Here is a 19,356-nt window from a genome sequence, read left to right on the forward strand (position 1 = left end):
AATAATAAACCTGTTGCGTTACTCTTCCTCTGATCCTGAAGGAGAGCGTTGGTTGTGTAAGGCCGAGTACGTGGTGCGGCTTTGTCTTGTCAGTGCCCAGAAATCAGGTACCATTAAAAAGTATCGTTCCATGGCCTCTCTGAATCGAATTCTGTATTGACGTGGTGATACAATGGTGGGTCCCTTTCCTCCTCCACCTAGAATACCAGATTCCTTGACCCAGCTTTCTAATTTCTTGTCCCAAGTGAATGTTCGGATGAAGTCTGCATATAATAAACCGAATGAGTTCACAAAGTGCATTCACTAATAGAGCACGCTTCTTACCAACAATGCCCACCACCAGTTCCTGGCGCTCCTCATCTATGCCTACAAGCAACGAATAATCCATGACATTTCTATTTGACAAGAACAGTGTATCGTTGTGCAATGAGCTGCGAAGTATTTCTTTTGAGTGAGCGCGTATAAACAGTGGTGATTGATAGATCACTAAGCAACCACATTAATTAATGAGGTGGACACGAACATTACATCAACAAACTTACACTCGACAAGATTCTCGTCTAGCAAGACCTCATCCTGCTTTCCAGTAGATTGAACATGTCTATTTCTCATGGATCCTTTCAAATCGAAAATCTATAGCACAACCATTGAGTATATAAATACTGGGACAACCCGCTTTTGCTTACCTTCTTGACATTTCTTTGATAAAACAAATTCTCCATGACAAGTACATCCATTCTCATGGATTTACCAGTAGCTGAATTCTTGTACCCAATACTATAAAAGCCAAATATCTTTGCCAACACGGTAGGTAATTCACTAAAGAAAGCTTCCGACATGTATTGGAAATAAGCAGGCGCAAATCCTAAAAAGGCATCCAACTCGTATCTGGACATTTGCTTCATTAATAGGCGATCATCCTTGGTCTTGAGAAACGCAGAACCTGACTTGCCACCCGAGGAGTCCCATTTGATACAACTGGCCAACGACATGATGTAACTCTCATCGCATCCACAGTTGCGTCTCAAAGCGTCAAATTGCTCAGAAAAGAAAATTTTGCAGAAAAATTTGGTGGAGCCAGTAGAGAAATTGTATCGCATGTGTGTGCCTGATTCTCTCAGTAAGGTTTCTTGAATATCATCGGCATTGGTGGTGCTGTTGGGTGCTTGTGAGTTGATGAGGGTGTTGTCCAGCGTAGTGACTTCAGAGGGTGCTCTAATGGAAGCATTGCCTGGCTTGATAGTGTCTTCGTTGGATCCTTGATCACCACCACTACTGCAATCCTGAATATCGTGCATTTTGTCAATGTAATCTTCCGAGCTCAGTGTGTATGCAATGATGGAGCTAGGTTCGTCTTCACGTACAATGACATAAGAATCAGGAAACAAGTATTCCGTGGGTTGCCTAGGCGCTCGCAGTGTGAGTTCCCATAGTTATTCTCATTTCATCAAGCATACTTACAAGGGCGATTCCAATGGCAGTAAATTGCCAACACCACTGTCCGTCAAGAAATTGGTCAATGTCTTCATAAATGATATCTTTTCTGCCGAGTGTCGCAACTCATCCAAATTTTCTGTCAATGTCTTGCCACTGACCACACCTTCTGCTACACTGTCCAACAAGATGTCTGGATGCAAATTGTGCAACCCACTCAATACATTGGCGTCTTCTGTAGAGGGCTGCTGAATCTTGAGTAGTTCGGATGCGCTGGGTAAATCTCGGTCAGTGTCATCGTCCCCTGACACGCCAGACGACAAGTCTATTGGCCCATCACTGAAAGGAAAATAGGGTTTGGCAAGCGAGTGATATGAGGCAATGGCTAAGGGCATGGGCCGTTGTGGCGATGGGGGTGATAATGGGTCAGCAGGTAAGTTGGACTTTTCCTGATCAATCTCCTCTACAGGCGCTCCTTCCGGTAATCCGTGTTGTACCACTTCTGAAGCATAGGGTGCTAATGATGAGAAGTAATCAATACTAGGCACGTTGTCGTTGTCAGATGAACCGCTGCTACTAGAGCTATCGTCAGACATGTCATCATCATCATTATCTGCCTCCATGCCGTTATCTTGATAGAATCGAGTAGGTGCATAAGTATCTCGTCTTGCTCCACCAAAGTAACCCTGTCGCTGTTTACGATGGTGCTGTCTTTTTGCATTGTAACTGCCAGTGATGGCGTGAGCTGCTGCTGCTGCTGCTGTTCCTCCTCCTCCTCCTCCAAATTCATCCTCCATGTCTTCTTTTACCAGATCATTGGCTTGTGTATAGACTTGAATGTATGTCTTCTTTCTTGGTAAACGAGATCTGAAACGACGATCTGGAGTAGTATTGCTTGTACCTGAGGCTCTTGTGGTTGCACTGCGACGTAGGAACGACACTTCTGATAATCCAACGTCCTCATCCTCATCCTCGTAATCTGTTGGGAGGTGTTGACTGTGGCCAATGGAATGATGTCTACGATGTCGATTCCTATCTGGCACTATTCCACTAGTACTGCTACTGCCTTTTCTATCCAATATTTGCTTTCCCTTGCTACTATTGCTAGTACGCTTACTATTACTGCTTCGATGATGATACTGTAGATAACTGGAGTTTAGACGAGGCGGATCGAGATTGTTGAAATGGTTGAAACGATGGAAGTTTTCGTACATGGGAGATGCAACCACATTATTCTGTTGTTGTTGTTGTTGCTGACGGAATTGTCGAGGTATAGGAATACGAGAGGGTGTGAATGCAGCTGAAAGTGCACCAGGGCTCTTGACTCGCAAATACTTGTTGGAAGCCATGCGATTCAAGGAGAGCATGCCTGCAGGACGGTGCTGTTGATCGTCCTCGTTCGATTTGAACTTTTCATTCAGTTCATGCATAAGCTCCAACGATAATCGGCGACGCAGTTCAGGTTCTAAAAAGGAATGCTTGTGATCCGGGTCGATGCTTTGTTGCTTTGGTTGGGCAGTGTCTGTTTCCGTCGTTTCCATGGTAACCAGCAGAGAAGGCGATTCGATAGACGGTGTGCCAGACAACGCAGGCATTATGACTTGATTGGGCTGAACGGCTATTCGACCATGTTTGAGAATATGTCCAATCAAGGCATCATCGTCTTCTCCATCAAGGCCGATACCTAGCAAAGGCAGATCAGTGACTTCAGTAGCTCGTTTTGTCCGCTCGTTGTCCATGTTGTGAATCACACTGGCATCGTCTGTAGGAAACATCTTTCTGAACTGGGCTGTAGTGATTTTTTTGAGCTCACGTTCAGGCTGCAGGTAGAATTGGACAAAATCCGCATACACGGCATCCCAATGCGCCACGACTTGAAACAGGTTGCGGCGCACAATGTTGATGGTCAATGTGTCAATGGGATCTGACGTGGCATACACATTCTGCACCAACTGCAGTGCATCCTTCTTTTCGCCCTGTGCCTCCAGTGACATGTCTTGCAACTCTGCTTTGCACGTTTCTAACTTGCGTGGATCCACCAGGTCAAATGGAAACGCCTTGTTTCGCTCAATGATGGACTGGTAAAACTTGTTGATTTTGGATCGCAATGACTTGAGTTCGCCTTCCTTGATGTCCATCTGCACTTGGTTTTTGATGAACAGTTTCATGGGAGGTGCAGCTACTTCCAACAAATCAATGGGATCATACTGGAATCGCACCGTCAGATCATTGTAGCCAAAGTAACGCACATGGTGACGAGCCATGTCATGCGGACAGATATCAGCACGACAATGCACGCCTTGCTGGTAGAGGAATATCTCGAGGAATTTGCCAAACGAATAGTTCCACGTATTGTCAGACATGGGCATCACGGGTGTTGGCTTGTTGCATTCCTTGCAGTAGTTCCACATCAGCAACTTGTCTGACATGCCAGGTAGAGGACAAGGGAACTGCTCAATCATGACATTGACGCGTGCATTGCCGTGCGCATAAGAGCGGTAATGCTGCAACATGGGGTGATCACACATGAACGACGAACAGGGCTGACGAGCATCGTTGCAGAGATCAATCAAATACTGTCCCAGTGTCTTGTCTGACGGATAGCGATAAAAGCCAAAGATACGGATTTCAGGGCCCTGACAAGGCACAGTGGTGACGGTACAGACACTGGAATACAATACAACAATGTTCTGATGGTAAAAGGGAGAAATGGACTCGGGGTTCTCGCCAATGTAGGCATCCCAGGCACGCGATATTTGGTGGTTTTTGGCAATCAAGTCGTACTCGTCATCATATGCATTGATATGTTGCTTTTCAAATGTGGATTTGGTAGGCGATGCAGAGAGAGGAGGTTGAGTAGGAGGCACAGCGTCTCGAATAGTGACAGTAGTGGCATTGGTCAACACAGAAGAACCAGACACCGACTTGCGTCTCTTTTGCTGATGAATCAAGGCCAGTTTGTCTTCGGTTTCCTTGAGCGCCAACAGCAAATAAGGTGGAGGAAAAATGACGAATTGAGATACGGACAAGATTGTGTTTTGGTACAAATTTAGCAGATCATTGATGTAGTGCGCATTGACCGTCTGTCCATCTTCCTCGTCCATGGAAGCCACACTTTCGCCGCAATGCTTGCCAGAAGCTGCTATGGACATCAAAGGGGATCGATGTCTATTGCTGTCATCACACGAAGCAGCACCACGGCTCTTGGCAAATGAATCCAAAAGCAACGATGTCTCCAACTTCAAGTTATTGACCACAAACACCATAAAATCAATCAACCGCTTGATGATACGCAACGTCTCTACCTTTTCACCTCTCAGTACAATGGTGCCGCCCAATTCAGGTGCGCAATCATCAAAGATTAGGAACGTCTTGCGTCGGTTAGGCAGCCATTCATGTATCACGGTACGAATTTCGAACGAACCACAGCGTCCAAACGACAAGCCATGCTGCAATTTGTCCACTGAGGTCACGATACTAGCCTGTGTGCATCTGGCAATGGCTTCCAACACGCTGTGCTTGACGTTATGAACGACTGGGATATTGGCCTCCAAGAGAAACTCAAGCGCGAGTCGAGATACGGTGGATTTCACCAACAACAAGGAGGGCTTCAAGGCAACAATGCGACCCACTAATTTTCGAATGTGCTCTCGTTCTTGTGATATGACAGGTGCAATGGACAAGAGCTGGTTCTCCATCTCCACACGCGAGTAGTCTAAGGAGAACATCAATATCAAGATTCTAGGATGCGACATGTTCTTTAGCATGCGTTTGTGAGCTACATTCTTTGTGCACACGACGCCCTTGACATAGAAGCTGTCGCTGGGCAAGCCACCTGGGATCTTTTTGATCTTGACATAGTGTCTAACATCCATATCGTCGCCGGCACGGATATCCGGCTGAACATGGTTGGTAACTTTGAGCAAGATGTTCATAATGACCTCTTCCCATGCTTCTTTGGTGGTGTAGGTCAGGGTGATGTCTTGCATGAGTTGGCGCAGGATGGTGCGAGCATGGGTGCGTGCACTGAGGCTCAGTTCAACCGTTTGTGGGGGTCCAGATAATCTGCGTTGTCGAGGAGGGAATCGCAATCGATTCATGGTCCATAGGGAGGCTGTAGATTCATTGTTGTTGGCAGCATTAGTGTTGTTGAAATCAAACATGTAGGGTGATCCCAAGGGCGATCCTTCTTCTCCTCCTCCTTTTGGCAGATTCATGGTGTTGATGCGGATCTTGCTACTACCATGACGCATGAGTTTCTTACTGCCAGTACCATTGCCAGTGCCAGCGCCTCCTCCTCCTGCACCACCTGAACTACTGCTTCCAGTCAAACTCAAACGTCGTATGGTTTGAAAGGATGACCTGCCAGATGACATGCCACGTAATTCTTCGGTGCGTTTCATGCGTAATCGATGGTCATACGATTCATCATCACTGCCAATTGCTGCTGAGATGGCGCTAGAAGGTGTCATTCCCAGTAGTCCATCATTTGGTAGTCTCGATACATGTGGTGTTTGCAACAATGCACTGCTTTTACTCATCATCAAGGGTGATGGTGGTGCCATGGGAGAGCTATTGGCAGCAGCAGAAATGCTGTGCACTAATTGGCTTGGTGGATGAGGGTGATAGTGGGCATGGTGATAGCTATGACTACCCGTGGGTAGATAAGGATGATGATGCAACTGATCTTGGTATACATCAAATCCATTAGTATGATGGTTGCCTGGAAATGGACTGAGTTCCGATTCTGCCAGCACTGTACCACCACCACGATCCAAATAAGGCGAAAATGGACCCCATGGTGATGGTTGCATTGGTGTTTGAGGAAACGGCAGTGTGCGTGTGTCTTCCATTGGTGCTGAAGATGACGTATTGGAGCGTGGTCGTGAGGAAGAAGAGGATGAGGTGGTGGTGGATTTGAGTAGCATGGTACCTGCATCAAACAAGCGTTTCAAGCCACCTGCGTCTGTTGTTGTTTGGCTGGTGTTGGTGGTGGTAATTGTAGGTATGGTAGATGCGGTGGTGGAGGTATGGTGTGGGAGAACATCTGTAGTAGAGAAGGCATCTACTGCTGAATTGATCCAAGGTCTATTGTCGATGGGCGATGCTGCAGCAGCCACTGCATTGGCAATGTAGGATTCGCTTCCACGTGCAGGTATCTCTAATGCAAAAGTCGTTGTATTATCGTTGCCGTAAGTGCTTCTTGCTTGTTTCAATGCAGTGGTGGGTATTTGCATTTGTGGGACAGCTAATGGCGGTTTTTGGGATGGTATAATCGACGTCGATGTCGATGAAGGCTGTTCTATCAGAGGTTGTTGTTGTTTATCTACAAGGATGGTCGGTGAGGGTGGCAGCGGCGGTTGAGGAGGAGGCGGTGGAATCAGGAGGGTTTCCATCGATGTGTTTTCGTGCTCCAGTTGCAGTAACTGTTCTGCATAGCAGAAATTGCACACTCGCACTTGACCCTTTTGTTTGAACAGTTTGCCAGAAATAACATGCGATGCACATCTACCACAAAAGATTTGACCTACATTGAGGTTGTGTGTCAGTCTATAGATCCACACACACACACACACACACTACCAACGTACCACATGTTCGACAATGATGCTTTCTTCTCAATAACGTAAACGGTTTTCGGCACTTGTAGCACTCATTGCACTGCTCATCCGGCATCCAAAACTCTTTATCGTTCTTTTGTCTTCTCAATCTCGCTAAAATCTTGGACAGTGAATTGGAATTGCTGATGGAGAAGTTGGTAACAACCGATTGTGTGTCACTGTCGATGGATTGTCGTTTGACAATGATGGGTGACGACTGTATCAAGTCATCCAATGTGTCATGGTGGCTACTACTGCTGGCATCATGCGACGACGATGACGGTGGGACAATGAATTGAACTGTATTTGTGGTAGGAGATGCATGCTGGTTGGGTTCCATCAAGGCGGTAGGTGGTGTGGGCTCCAACTTTTGATTGCCTACAGTGACAGTGGTCGTTGTCGTTGCTGTGGTGGTGGATCGGCTGGATCTTGGTACAGCCACTGCATCGAGGACAGGGAAATTCTCCTTGTTGGTTGTGGTGGTGGTAGAAGGAGAAGAGAGGGTGGTGGAGGAAGAAGCAGTAGTTAAATGCTTACTGAGGCTTGAATTGGCACTAATGGAATGGGGCAAGCGTTGCTGTGGATCGCGTTCACCATCATGTCCATGTTCTGCTAATGCTACTGAATAACCTCCTCCTCCTCCTGCTACTGCATGTAGTACCTTGTCGAATATCTTTGACAGCACGCCTTCTTCATTCACTGTGTCCTCTGGTGTTTGTAGATTGAAACTTGTTAAACTGGACTTGCGTTGTTTGTCCATGTTGAACTGTTGCAAGTCAATGAGTATTTGAATGTGTGTGTGTGGTGCCTGGCGTAAATCTTACTTTTGTATTAATGATCAATAATCATTGAAATGTTGAATAGGGTCTACTCGAAGTTATCTGAATTGTTACAACAGCCAACAAGAGGAAAAGAGAGAGAGAAACAAATCACTAGTCACTGGGATAAAACGCACAGCATTAAAATGATATTCAGGAGGTCTTTGTGTAATGGTTTATTGCATCATTGAAACATCAATATAAATTTCACAGGCTGGTAGATGGATTGCCTTGATCATTTGCTCATGCAATTTCTTAATTGCTAGTTTTCTGTGGCGTCTGTCGCTTCTTGCAACATGTGTAGATGTGGTATATGCCCTCCCTCAAAGGTAGTGAGCCTCTGCCAATTGGATTGTGTTCCATACAACAGCATGAAACTGACACATTGACCCTGTCATACCATACTTTTTTGGATCTTGCGTAAATAGACACAATAGAGCTTATGCTGGCACCCAGAACACAAGTTTCCTAACAGAAAGACTTTCCTTGCCTTGTTGGGATCCATTTTGTATATCCCTCCCACGTTAAATGGTCTTTTGGCATTAAAACTAGTAACAACAAAACCTGGATCGATTTTCATTTCATGTTTAGGTGGCTTTTGCAATCAAAAGATGGATTGATTGAGCAGCCCTATGGACCGCCAATAGACGTCGCTACCTAATACGAAAAGCAAAACATGCAAACCTTGTCAGAAAGTTTGGCTCCTTCAATGCTAGCTCAGCTTTGACTGACTGTGTTCAGACTGACTACAGGTTTTGATACCCATTCAGGTACTTGTATAGAAGCACTCGGATAGGTAAAGAATGCGCTAATATTTCTTTTATGGGTGCATTTGGAGCCTAAGGACCGCTATGATATGGCCCATTTGTGTTCTTATGCTGGTTTGAACTGTCTGAATTGTGGATGGTGGTGCTACAGTTAGTTGCATTACGGATGAGTTTATTCGATCCTTTAGGAGGAGTAGGCCGTCCTGGGTTTACCGTGGCTACTGACGACAGTGTCGTTCCATTAGCGCACGAGGTTTCTACCATTCTCCTGTTGATTTCAGAGAACTTGTGTTAGAATATAATAAAATAGTCAATTCACATCCATCTGAAGTAATTCCATTTTATTCTGAGGAAAATGTGTACGGTTTATTGGGAATGAATGCTCTTTCTACGATTGGTGTTGGCTTTAATGTTAGTAAGTCATCATTTCAGTCTGGTCTTGGGTTGTCAGATCCCATTGATGACTCGATAAAACCTAATGACCATGTTCTTTTGGTATTGACGAAAAAAATGTTTCTCATAAATGCCCTTTCTTGGATACACAATGTGCAACGATTGCATCTATATTGTAGGTATAAATAAAACCACAACCAGAGCAGAATAGTATGATTAGTTTAAGCAACAATGCCTTCTATTCGCAATGCCCTTCTTGCAACCCTCCAAAAGCATTGATTACCTTCACAATAATAAAGGCATTGATGTTGCCAGCAGCAGCAGCAGCAATGCAGTCGGACCTTTAAATTCAGTAAAAAAAATATCGTTCCAGATTGGTAAATTTTGATCAATTTCCACTTGATTGATCTATTTTACAATCTATTTTACTTTGTCATCCCTTTTCGCATGTCAGACACTAGTCAAGTACATCAACGTTCCTCGCAAGCTGACACTGCGGCTCCACTGTTGTGGACTCATGTGGTTAACTCACGCCGCAAAGGGAACAACAGACAACAACAATCCATCGTCTCTTTCAATCCCACTATCGTCAAACGACCTGTAACGGAAGCAGAGGCCTCGCAACAGGCCATCAATGGGGATACTTCGCCACCTCCTCAGGCGGTTATCCGTCCATTCCTCAAAGGCGTGGAACAGGATTCCGTCTTCATCGATCTGACACCTATCAAGGATCGCAATCTCTTGAACAAGGCTCTTCTTCAATTCAACGAAGCCTCTAATGCTGAAGACATGTATGAAGAATTTCTTGGATACCGGAAACAACCTCGACACTACCTCAACCATGCCTTCTTGGAAACCATGTGGCTGCCCAACAGCGAAGGTCGTAAGACTCTCATTGAAGAAGGTATCACTCTAGAGGATGGCACCTTTGTGAAAGGGTTTGCCTCGTACCATGCTGATGCTACGATTGTGAAACTGACCCTGGAGAATCTTCCTTTCTTGCCGGCCCTTCAGTTGAAGGAGGAAATGGCTGCCCGACTTTCTGCGTTCGGGGATGTCTTGGATCACGGCATCTCGAGAACTGATGGGATCTATCAAGGAGAAGGTTATGCTACACTTAATCTAACGGTTCCTTCCAGCCCTGGTTATGAATGTCAAGAGTTACATCCCGTTGGGAAATCTTGCCCTGGTCATCGCCATTTGGAGAAACTCAGTCGTGTCATTGTCTGGGATTTGACAGCTTCGGATCAAAGAAAAGTTTTACTCCAATGGGATCAAATGCCGGCTTTCTGTCGTAATTGTCAGAGCTCTGAACACTGTCGGGCTGATTGTCCTGACTACAAGAAGTGGGTCCGCTGCCATCATTGCAATGAAACTGGACATGTGGTGAAGAACTGCAGTCGCAATGACAGCCCAAACAAGGTCCGTGCGGTGGAAAACACTCCTGCCAAACCCCGAAAGGGCTCTCAGGTGGCCAAAGAGGGTAAAAAGGGTACTCAGGGTGGCTCCAAAGTAACTCCTGGTGGTGCTCCAGTTGGAAACAAAGGTAATGCCCAAGGAAAAGGCCAGGATGTTGCATCTGGTGGTTCCCAAGGTGATTCCGATAATCGAACTACTGCTACCCAGCAAGGTAGCACTCAAGGTGACGCTGATAGTCAAACAGGTGCTAGAAAGCAGGTAGTTGATAGAGATGTTCAAATGGATGATCTTCCAAAACTCCAAGTTAAAGAAGTCGATGGGAAAGGGGCTTCCAATGATATTATCATGTACGACTCTTCTACCCATTCTGCTAATGAACGAGAGGAGCGCCCTGAACGCCCTGCGAAGAAGATCGGTAAATTTAATGGCGCGGATGATGTTAGTTCTGCCAAACAACAAGCTGCATCTAATGAAGTAGAGACTGGACATCAACTCGGCTTGACAGGCCCTCCTTCACCTCCCCAACATTAATATGATTAATCAGCAAAATACAGTGAAAATAGCCACCCTCAATTGCCGTGGCCTAAAAAAAACAGATAACACCAAAAAAAGACAACAATTTATTAGATATCTTCGAACATTAGGATATGACATCTTAGTGCTTCAAGAAACACATGCAACAGACAACACATTTATAGACATACTCAACACTCAATTTACTTGCAAGTCGAGTCTTTGGACTCAACATTGCGGCATCATTTCCCTCAACACTCATTACTCACTCAAACACATCTCAGAAGGCATTGATGGGGGTCGATTTATCTTGGCTTCCCTTCATCTTACTCGAGACCTGGAAAATTCACCCAATTCACCACCAATAGCAACAATACTTAATATTTACGGTCGTGCGTCCGCTCACACCGACCGATCAGCGTTCTATTCAGAACTCATTGGCACACAAATTGTCAAAGAAACTATTACTACTACAACAAACACCGTCTTTATCATGGGAGACTTCAACTACCAGTACAAGGATCGTCGAGTCGATGGCACCCTCACCAGTGCACCAGTAGAATGGACCGATCTACTCGATGATTACTTTATTGACGTTTTTGGGGAAGACAAACACAACACATGGCATAGTGGAAGCAATTCAGGGATTCTGGATTACATCTTTTGTAGTTCAAACGCCCATCATCTAGTCACTAGCACCAACCAGCAGTATCTGTCTCCTGCCTGGACCGACCATGAACTCTTGGGATTCTCTTTTCGATATCAAGATGCGAATGGCCGTGGCCCTGGTAACTGGAAGGCAAATCCGTTCTTGGCTTGCAACAAAACATTTAGGAAGGCATTGGCAGAATTCCTCATTGATAGTGAGGCGCGTCTGGCAGAAATCAAGCGTTTCTCCACTCCCCAACAACAATGGGATTGGATCAAAGCCGAAGTAAAGATGTTTATCAAACAGTATCAAATGGAGGATTTGAACTGGCGGAAACAACAGCTACACCGACTGCTATCAAAGAGAAACAAGATGATGCGGCATAAGAAGACAAGAGGCTTGGTGTTTCAAGGCTTGGACACGGTTAATCAACAGATTCAATCTCTCCAGCACTCTCTTGCAGAAATAGAGATCTTGAAGGCAGGAAAATTTTGGCGGGAACATGGTGAGAAATCTCCAGGCTTCCTGAAGCGCTCTGTGGTGTCTCGAGAAAATCGTCGTTCAATTGTGGAACTCAGGAACCCTACAACTGGCGATCTATGTCAAGATCAACCTAGCATCTCCAACATTGCTACCAACTTTTACACCTCACTGTTCACACCGGAGGCTCTGGATTCAACCTCCCTCAGTGTTATAATTCGCAACATCCCAGGTCATTTGAAGCTCAACAGCGAGCAGCAGGAATCATTGATGATGCCGATTGATGTGGAGGAACTCTTGACCGATAGCAAGCAGACTCGTCGTTTGAGTAGTCCTGGACCTGATGGATTACCTTATGAAATCCTGTACTTGGTAATGAAATTTCCACCGTTCCATGATCTCATCCAATTAGTCTACAATGAAGCTTTAAAGAAGGGTAAGTTCCCGCCATCTTGGAACGAATCCGTCATGTGTCTGCTTTACAAGAAAGGCGATCCAGCTGAAATGAAGAACTACCGTCCTCTGTCTCTGGCTAATTCAGACTACAAGCTCTTCACTCGCAATATCAACCGTCGAATCATGGAAGTCTCTTCCAACTTGATCAGCCGACATCAGCTTGGGTTTATTCCTGGTCGATTCATTGCTGAAAATGGAATGATCTGCCAGCTCCTAATGGAAGATGCTCAACGGAAATGGTCCATCGCTGAACAACAGGAAAATGATCCTTCCTTTAACACTTTGGATTATGACATCGGTCTTCTTCTGGATCAAGAAAAGGCATACGATCGGGTGAACTTGGAATATTTGAGGAAGGTATTGGGGAAATTTGGGTTTCCTCGCCCTATTATCAAGTGTATCTCCAAGTTGATGGGTGACAACCTCATACGTATCAACATCAATGGCCATCTGTCAACTGAAGTGGCGAAACTTCGAGGCTTGAAGCAGGGGGATCCTCTCTCTCCTGTACTGTACAACTTGGCATTTGAACCTTTTCTGCTTGCAATCCTGCATGATCGCCAATTTCAAGGCTACTTGATGGGTACTGCACGAACAAAACTCCTGTGCTATGCTGATGACGCTTTGGTGTTTATCCATGACTCCAATGATTTGACTCGGTTACAGCTCCATATGGCTCGTTACTGTGCTGCCTCCAACGCCAAGTTCAATAATGCCAAGGTGGAAGCCTTTTCAGTGTCTGGTCGGGATACATGGGATATGTGGGATGGTCCATTATCACAAATGGGTATCACACATCTCCATTCTGTTGAGGACGATGAACCGTTGACCTATCTGGGATTTCCTCTCGTCCAAAGTAGGATTCAGCGAGTTCACTTTATGGGTGCTTTGGTAACAAAGATCAAAACTGCCATCCAGATTCATTCTGGTCGCTCCCTGTCGGTCGTTGGAAAGGCTACAGTGCTGAACTCTCTTTTGCTCTCCAAGCTATGGTACATCCTGCGTGTTACGCCTTTGACTCAAGCTGACTTCAAGCAGCTGCGTTCTCTGGCTATTCAGTTCTTGAGAAGAAACATCTTCCCCGTCATCCCTTGGAAGGTGTGGACTCTACCAAAGGACAAAGGTGGTCTCGGTGTTGTAGACATCCAAATACAAGCTTCAGCTTTGTATTTTCGTTGGCTCCACCCATTACTGGTTCAAGATCAAGATGTCATAGATTCCCATCCTGTGTCGTACCTCTTAAGCTACCACATTCGCAATGTTAATGGTTACCCCCACCATCAAATCCCGCTGCTATTTCCCTCTGCTCGTCGTACTAAGGGGTTGAAAAAGCAACGCACGGGAACTGTCGATATGTTATATCGTACAGTTGACTATCTTCCTAAGTTGTTTGATGCGGCACCGATCAATTCTGCAACTGCCATGGCTCTTCCATTACAGGCGGCTTTCTATGTTCCTCCATCCTCCTCACTGGTTGTTCCTCTTAAAGTCAAAGAGATGATGGTTTCTGATGTATTTCAGTACGATGCCCGGCTTAACTTTGTACATTGGAGAGACACTCGTGACCCTTCCCTCCTCAGGTGGAAGAGAGCTCCTTCAACAGTGTTCAGAGGCCTCGCATCTGGCACTCTTAAATTCCAGCCCTACTTCCTCCCAGTGTGTAATCCAGCCCCTGTAGTAGATCCTGGAGTCTCTTTTGCGCCGCTGGTGGATCAATTTTGTCTGCACGATGGCCAATCTCTTAGAAACGCTCAGGCTTCCGCCAAAACATTTCGTCTGTCTGTACTGTCGTCGGTGGAACAGCCCTTGGTCTTGCAAAATGTCTCTGCTGCTAATTGGAAATTCTTTTGGTCCCTGTCTCTTACCTACATTCAACGTAATGTGATATACCGATTCATCGCAGGCTGTATCCCTTCTAGAAGCAGATTACACTACATGATGCCTGCATTTTTCGAGTCCCACAATTGTCCTGTCTGCTTGTCTCCCAATGAAACTGCCAGCCACCTGCTCTTTGACTGTCCATCCAAAGAAAAGGTATGGCAAGGCGTCATTTTTGAGTTCCTATGGCCCACCACGTCCATCACTGACATCAAAGAGGCTCTTCTGTCCCTGGACTTTTCAGATATCTGGTACTCCCAAGTCAAAGGCATCCATCCATACAGAATCCTACTCATCACCCTGTCTCAAATATGGCTAGCCCATATGCGCTTTGTTTTTGACGGCACTATCTTTGTCCCTGAGGCGATTCTGGTACATATCCACTCCACTGTCCGACAGACAGTGGATGAAGATCAAATCCATTCCCTCTTGTAATTTAGATAGTTAGATAGTTCCTTTTGTTAGTTTAGTTTAGTTTCCATTTATATTTATATTTTTTTCATTTCTCAATTGCACCCGCCTCTTCACTCTGACCTATTACTCTTAGTGTACGCGGCTCAATCAATAAACACAATTTAAAAAAAAAAAAAAAAAGATCTATTTTACGGTATTCGACTATGAAAACTGTGATAATTATCCCGTGCACCCTTAAGCTTTTTAGAAGTGCTTTTCAAGGCACATCCTATGGTGCTGAAAACAATAGGTACTCTAAACAAATTTAATGAGTAGTATCGTAAAATATGAAATGAGGTTTTTGGCCAAAATGTCTAGATTCTTCGTATGAAGATCTTACAAATGAAGTTTCAGGGGTTGCGTTGGATCCATAGCAACATTTTGATTTAATATATGCCATATTAGAAGTCTTCATTTTGGAGGTAAAAAACGCGATTGTTTGATTTTCGAGAAAAACCATGAGGGGTACCTCATGGTTTTTTTGGCCATGTTTTTGAGATCTCAAAAAAGTTGATCAAAAGCATCTAAAAGTAACTGCTAGATAAAAGCAATAATTAGGTGCTATACTGGCGATCTGAAACGGTGTCCAGCACGAAAAAATCACGCCTCAAATGCATCCCCATCACGCTGTATTTTGCAAATTTTCGAGTTGTAAGAGGCAATGTTAGTATGCCGTCTGCCTCTATATATACTTTTCTAGTTGATGCAAATGTGGATCATCATAAAAGAGTCAAATCCGCCATTACAGGCTGGTTGTAGGAACATTATCTGGTCTCGACTGCAAGTTACTGAATGCAGTAGCAGTAGGTTTGGTGTTGTCAATGAATCATTGCATTGTGGCAGTAAAGGCTAGTGATATCAGCTTAACATAACCAATGGCTTCAAATGAGGCAGCGGTTGTTGGCGTTCGTTGCTGTGTCGCATATTGAGGATGTAAAGGTATACAATCATAAGGCTTGACTAGTTGATAATGGATTCGTTCTTGGAGAGCATTAGAGGCTGGGCAAATTGGCTCTATGCTCTACAGATGAGTCTAAGTCGTGTCATCTAAACAGCAGAGTTCACATGGTTGAATATAACAAACAACGGATTTTGAGGTAGCTCTGTGATGCGTGCCATGGCACGGAGAAGCAAAGGAAAGGGTGGTTCAGCACCAGAATGTGTATAATGTTGCATTCAAAAGATAATGTCCTTGCAAAGACAGCCAATGATGATATTTTCTTCACAATCTATCTTTTGAACAATACTTAAAAGTCAAATCATTGCGTTGAGGTCAATGCTAGAGCTGTCAATACAATGCGTCTGCGAAACACTAGCTAACCATACATGATCTGCACATGATCTGTACATGGCAGATTGTGCCATTATACAGCTACAGTCTCTGATGAGTAATCGCATGCGTTGGCAACATGCCGTGTAAGGACATCTCATTTGAGCGTCAAATTCCTTAGGCAATATTAACCTTTGAATTGCACGCTACCACTGGGATTGCTTAATAGACTCACTCAACATTGATATCTTGACAAAACGAAACCGCGCTCGCGCGACGTATTTGTAGTCTCGAATAAATAATTTTGTTTTTGGATACTTTTTACCTCTTTAATAATTTTATCAAATGCCCGTATCCATCAATTCAACAGATACAGCAATGGAGATAGATTCTGGAACGAATTCTTCAGACATTGCGAGCAATTTGCCCACAACAGCAGTTGTCGCAGCTACAGCAGACGCAGCAGCCTCTACAACAGCGGCAGCTCCAGTGTCAACCCCTATAGTCAGTAAATCGCTATCAGAGCTAGCGCCCACAATACGTATTCATGTGGACACAACTGAATTGCCACGTCCAGTGATTGTCAACTATCGTCAACTATACAAACGTGAGCTCAAAAAGCTGCAAGATAGAGAGCCAGTAAAGGCAGCTGCTCCTCAACCAAATAGTGCTTTGGATTCAGCAGATGACATCTTCTACAGGGAACTACTCAAGAAAGCTGAGGCCTATAATGTAGACGATGACGATGTAGATGACGACGGTTCAGACGATGAAAATATTGGGGTAAGTTAGGTGATAGCATTTGCTGAAAGGACAAGCAGATCTCATATATGCATCATGTAGAACGAATCTAGAAAACGTGGCGAGGACTATGATTTCGACGATCCCTTTATTGATGACAGCGATATGTTGATGGATGAACCAATTGATCACAACCCACCTGAATATGATGGATACTTTGTGTGGCATGGACCATTAGACGGCCATGAAGTGTAAGGGCTTTGTTATTGACAACAGCGAGTATCTGCTAATCATTGAATAGTACGCATGCTGAAAAAAAACAATTATCTGCAACAAGTGCAACATCTACATCAAAACGTAGGGCACCTGCCAAACCAAAAGCTTCAGGCAATGCAACAACAGGAATTAAGAAGGAGGGTGGATCAGGGGCATCAGGTAGTACAGGTGCTGATAAATCACGCAAGAAGACCGTTGTTTCGATCGAGGATAATAGCGATGACAAGAAGAAATCTAGCAACAATGCCGCGACATCTTCATCAAACGCACCAACTGCTACTACATCCAAAACCAAAAAGCCATCCACCCCACTTGCAGCATCTTCAAACAGCACTGTAAAGAAGGCGAGCGCTACACCAGACAAGGCATCCAAGAAGAGAGCAAAATTGGAATACAATCACTTGAAAGATGAGCCGACTCACAAATCTACAATTAATGCGCCAACACCATCCTCAACTGGCTCTGCAGATGGTACAGCAGCTCAGTCTGCACCATTGGCCACTGGCGAAAAGGCCAAGAAGAAAGCTGGAGGAATGCCTGCAACACTGGTGAGTGTGGGAGGGAAGGCATAGGAGCAAGGAGATATATTAACTCGCCTTTAACAGAAACCATTGGATCCGGAAATTGAAGTACTAATGGAAAAACTACGACACGATGTCAAGAATGAAAATTTCAACAACAAGGCCAAATTTCCAGCAGCACTCAAACCCACCGTTCTTGAAGCAGGACTCATCACGCTTCGTAAACACAGAATTATTGATGATAATATCGTCTATCATTTGATGCAAATTTTACCTTACAACAAATTTACATTGAGAAAGTTCCTTACTACCAAATCTGGACAAATGCGAGTGGACGAATTGCAGCAAGAAATCGATGAATTAGCAATCAAACTTAAGCAGACCATTGATCGCATGATGCCAGAGCAACAAAGACTCTTCAACGAAAAGTTAGCACAAGCTCGTAAGTTGGCAAAAGACAGATAAGATTGATAAATGGCTGAGTATTTTTGGATCATTGTAGAAGCTTCATCTGAGCCTTCAAACCCTGATGAGGAACCAACTCCCAAATTTAAATGTAACGATGAAGTGCGAAAGATCCTGTATGATATTATCCAAACAGAGGAGCAATCAATCCACATAGCCAATCAAGTAGCGTAAGTAGCATGAGATTTAGGGGCTATTTGCAATTAGCATTAATCAATAACTTTCTTGTGTAATAGAATACACAAGGATGCTGAAAAGAAAACCGAGAACTTAGCATCTGATGGTAAAGCGAGAAAGCTCATGTATCAAAGAGTAAGTTGTACTATTAATGGAGGGATTGTCCATGTTCTAAATGCAGATTCTAGTTGCTTTCGTGCTGGCCAGAAGGCTGGATTAACTCGTACGAAATGAGCAGACAATACAGTCAATACAAATCCAAGGTTACAGCCATGAGTGAAAAGAAAAACGCAAATGCATCACTTCCAAGTACACCAAAGGCCAACATTTCGACAGTCGAGAACAAGAAGAGAAAGCGCACAACACCCACAACGAACACCAGCAGCACAAACACAAATGTCGGCAATGCCTATAGTAATAGTAGTAGCAACGGTGAAGCCCTCCGTAAAAAACGTAAGCATATAAATCCCATTATAAAGGAGAGCATGATCTAATATTGCCAAATTTGCTAGAATCGGTTGGTACAGACATTGTACATACCCCTACATCTACGGTTACTTCTTCAGCTACTACACCTCTTGCTGCTGCTGCAGAACCTCAACAACAGCAGACAAATATGGCGCCAATGAATGTGATTACCATAGATGACGATAACGAGGATGTTCAGCTTTCATGGAAGCAGCCCAATTCAATGAAGATTGAGGCATTGATCAGTGGACCAAGTACCGAAAAGAAAGACTAAATCAAATTGATATGTTGTAAATACAGCCAATTAAGTAAATTTCATCGTTAAAACAAATAAATGCTGATGCAAAAGGATCATTCTCCTTTTTTTGAGAGAACCTTCTATTGTACATTTTAGCTGGCAGGTGCTTTGGAAGGGGAGTGGCAATGACAATGTAGGGTAGATCATTAAGATTTGAGCTAGTGACCGTTTCTAAGCGATCCCCATGATTTTTGTTTGAGATGGGTCCCCTTCACACTCACTCCACCCCCACCTCATGTGCGCAAGTGTGTACATTTTTAAGTTTTTTTTTTATTTCATC

The 19,356-nt window shown here is 44.4% G+C and overlaps 4 protein-coding genes across 4 annotated transcripts; 3 read left to right on the plus strand and 1 right to left on the minus strand.

Moving 5' to 3' along the window:
* Window positions 1–18: 18 nt before the first annotated feature.
* ATC70_005582 (uncharacterized protein) lies at window positions 19–7,794 on the minus strand (the record flags this gene model as incomplete). The annotated part of the gene is made up of 6 exons (XM_064824867.1): window positions 19–263; window positions 325–486; window positions 543–633; window positions 687–1,404; window positions 1,462–6,961; window positions 7,026–7,794. 6 exons carry the CDS (start codon window positions 7,792–7,794, stop codon window positions 19–21), a joined length of 7,485 nt encoding a protein of 2,494 aa, XP_064680244.1.
* Window positions 7,795–9,459: 1,665 nt separating this feature from the next.
* Window positions 9,460–10,962, plus strand: ATC70_005583 (MSC domain-containing protein; the record flags this gene model as incomplete). The annotated part of the gene is made up of 1 exon (XM_064824868.1): window positions 9,460–10,962. The coding sequence occupies one exon, from the start codon at window positions 9,460–9,462 to the stop codon at window positions 10,960–10,962; it is 1,503 nt and encodes a 500-aa protein (XP_064680245.1).
* A 475-nt stretch (window positions 10,963–11,437) lies between these two features.
* Window positions 11,438–14,842, plus strand: ATC70_005584 (uncharacterized protein; the record flags this gene model as incomplete). The annotated part of the gene is made up of 1 exon (XM_064824869.1): window positions 11,438–14,842. The coding sequence occupies one exon, from the start codon at window positions 11,438–11,440 to the stop codon at window positions 14,840–14,842; it is 3,405 nt and encodes a 1,134-aa protein (XP_064680246.1).
* A 1,633-nt stretch (window positions 14,843–16,475) lies between these two features.
* On the plus strand, window positions 16,476–19,052 carry ATC70_005585 (uncharacterized protein; the record flags this gene model as incomplete). Its single annotated transcript, XM_064824870.1, has 8 exons — window positions 16,476–16,913; window positions 16,974–17,122; window positions 17,173–17,695; window positions 17,753–18,110; window positions 18,171–18,303; window positions 18,370–18,445; window positions 18,499–18,763; window positions 18,823–19,052. The coding sequence occupies 8 exons, from the start codon at window positions 16,476–16,478 to the stop codon at window positions 19,050–19,052; spliced, it is 2,172 nt and encodes a 723-aa protein (XP_064680247.1).
* Between the last annotated feature and the right edge of the window lie 304 nt (window positions 19,053–19,356).

The sequence above is a fragment of the Mucor velutinosus genome, assembly GCF_035048745.1.
Source record: "Mucor velutinosus strain NIH1002 chromosome Unknown tig00001544, whole genome shotgun sequence".
Taxonomy (NCBI): Eukaryota; Fungi; Mucoromycota; class Mucoromycetes; order Mucorales; family Mucoraceae; genus Mucor; species Mucor velutinosus.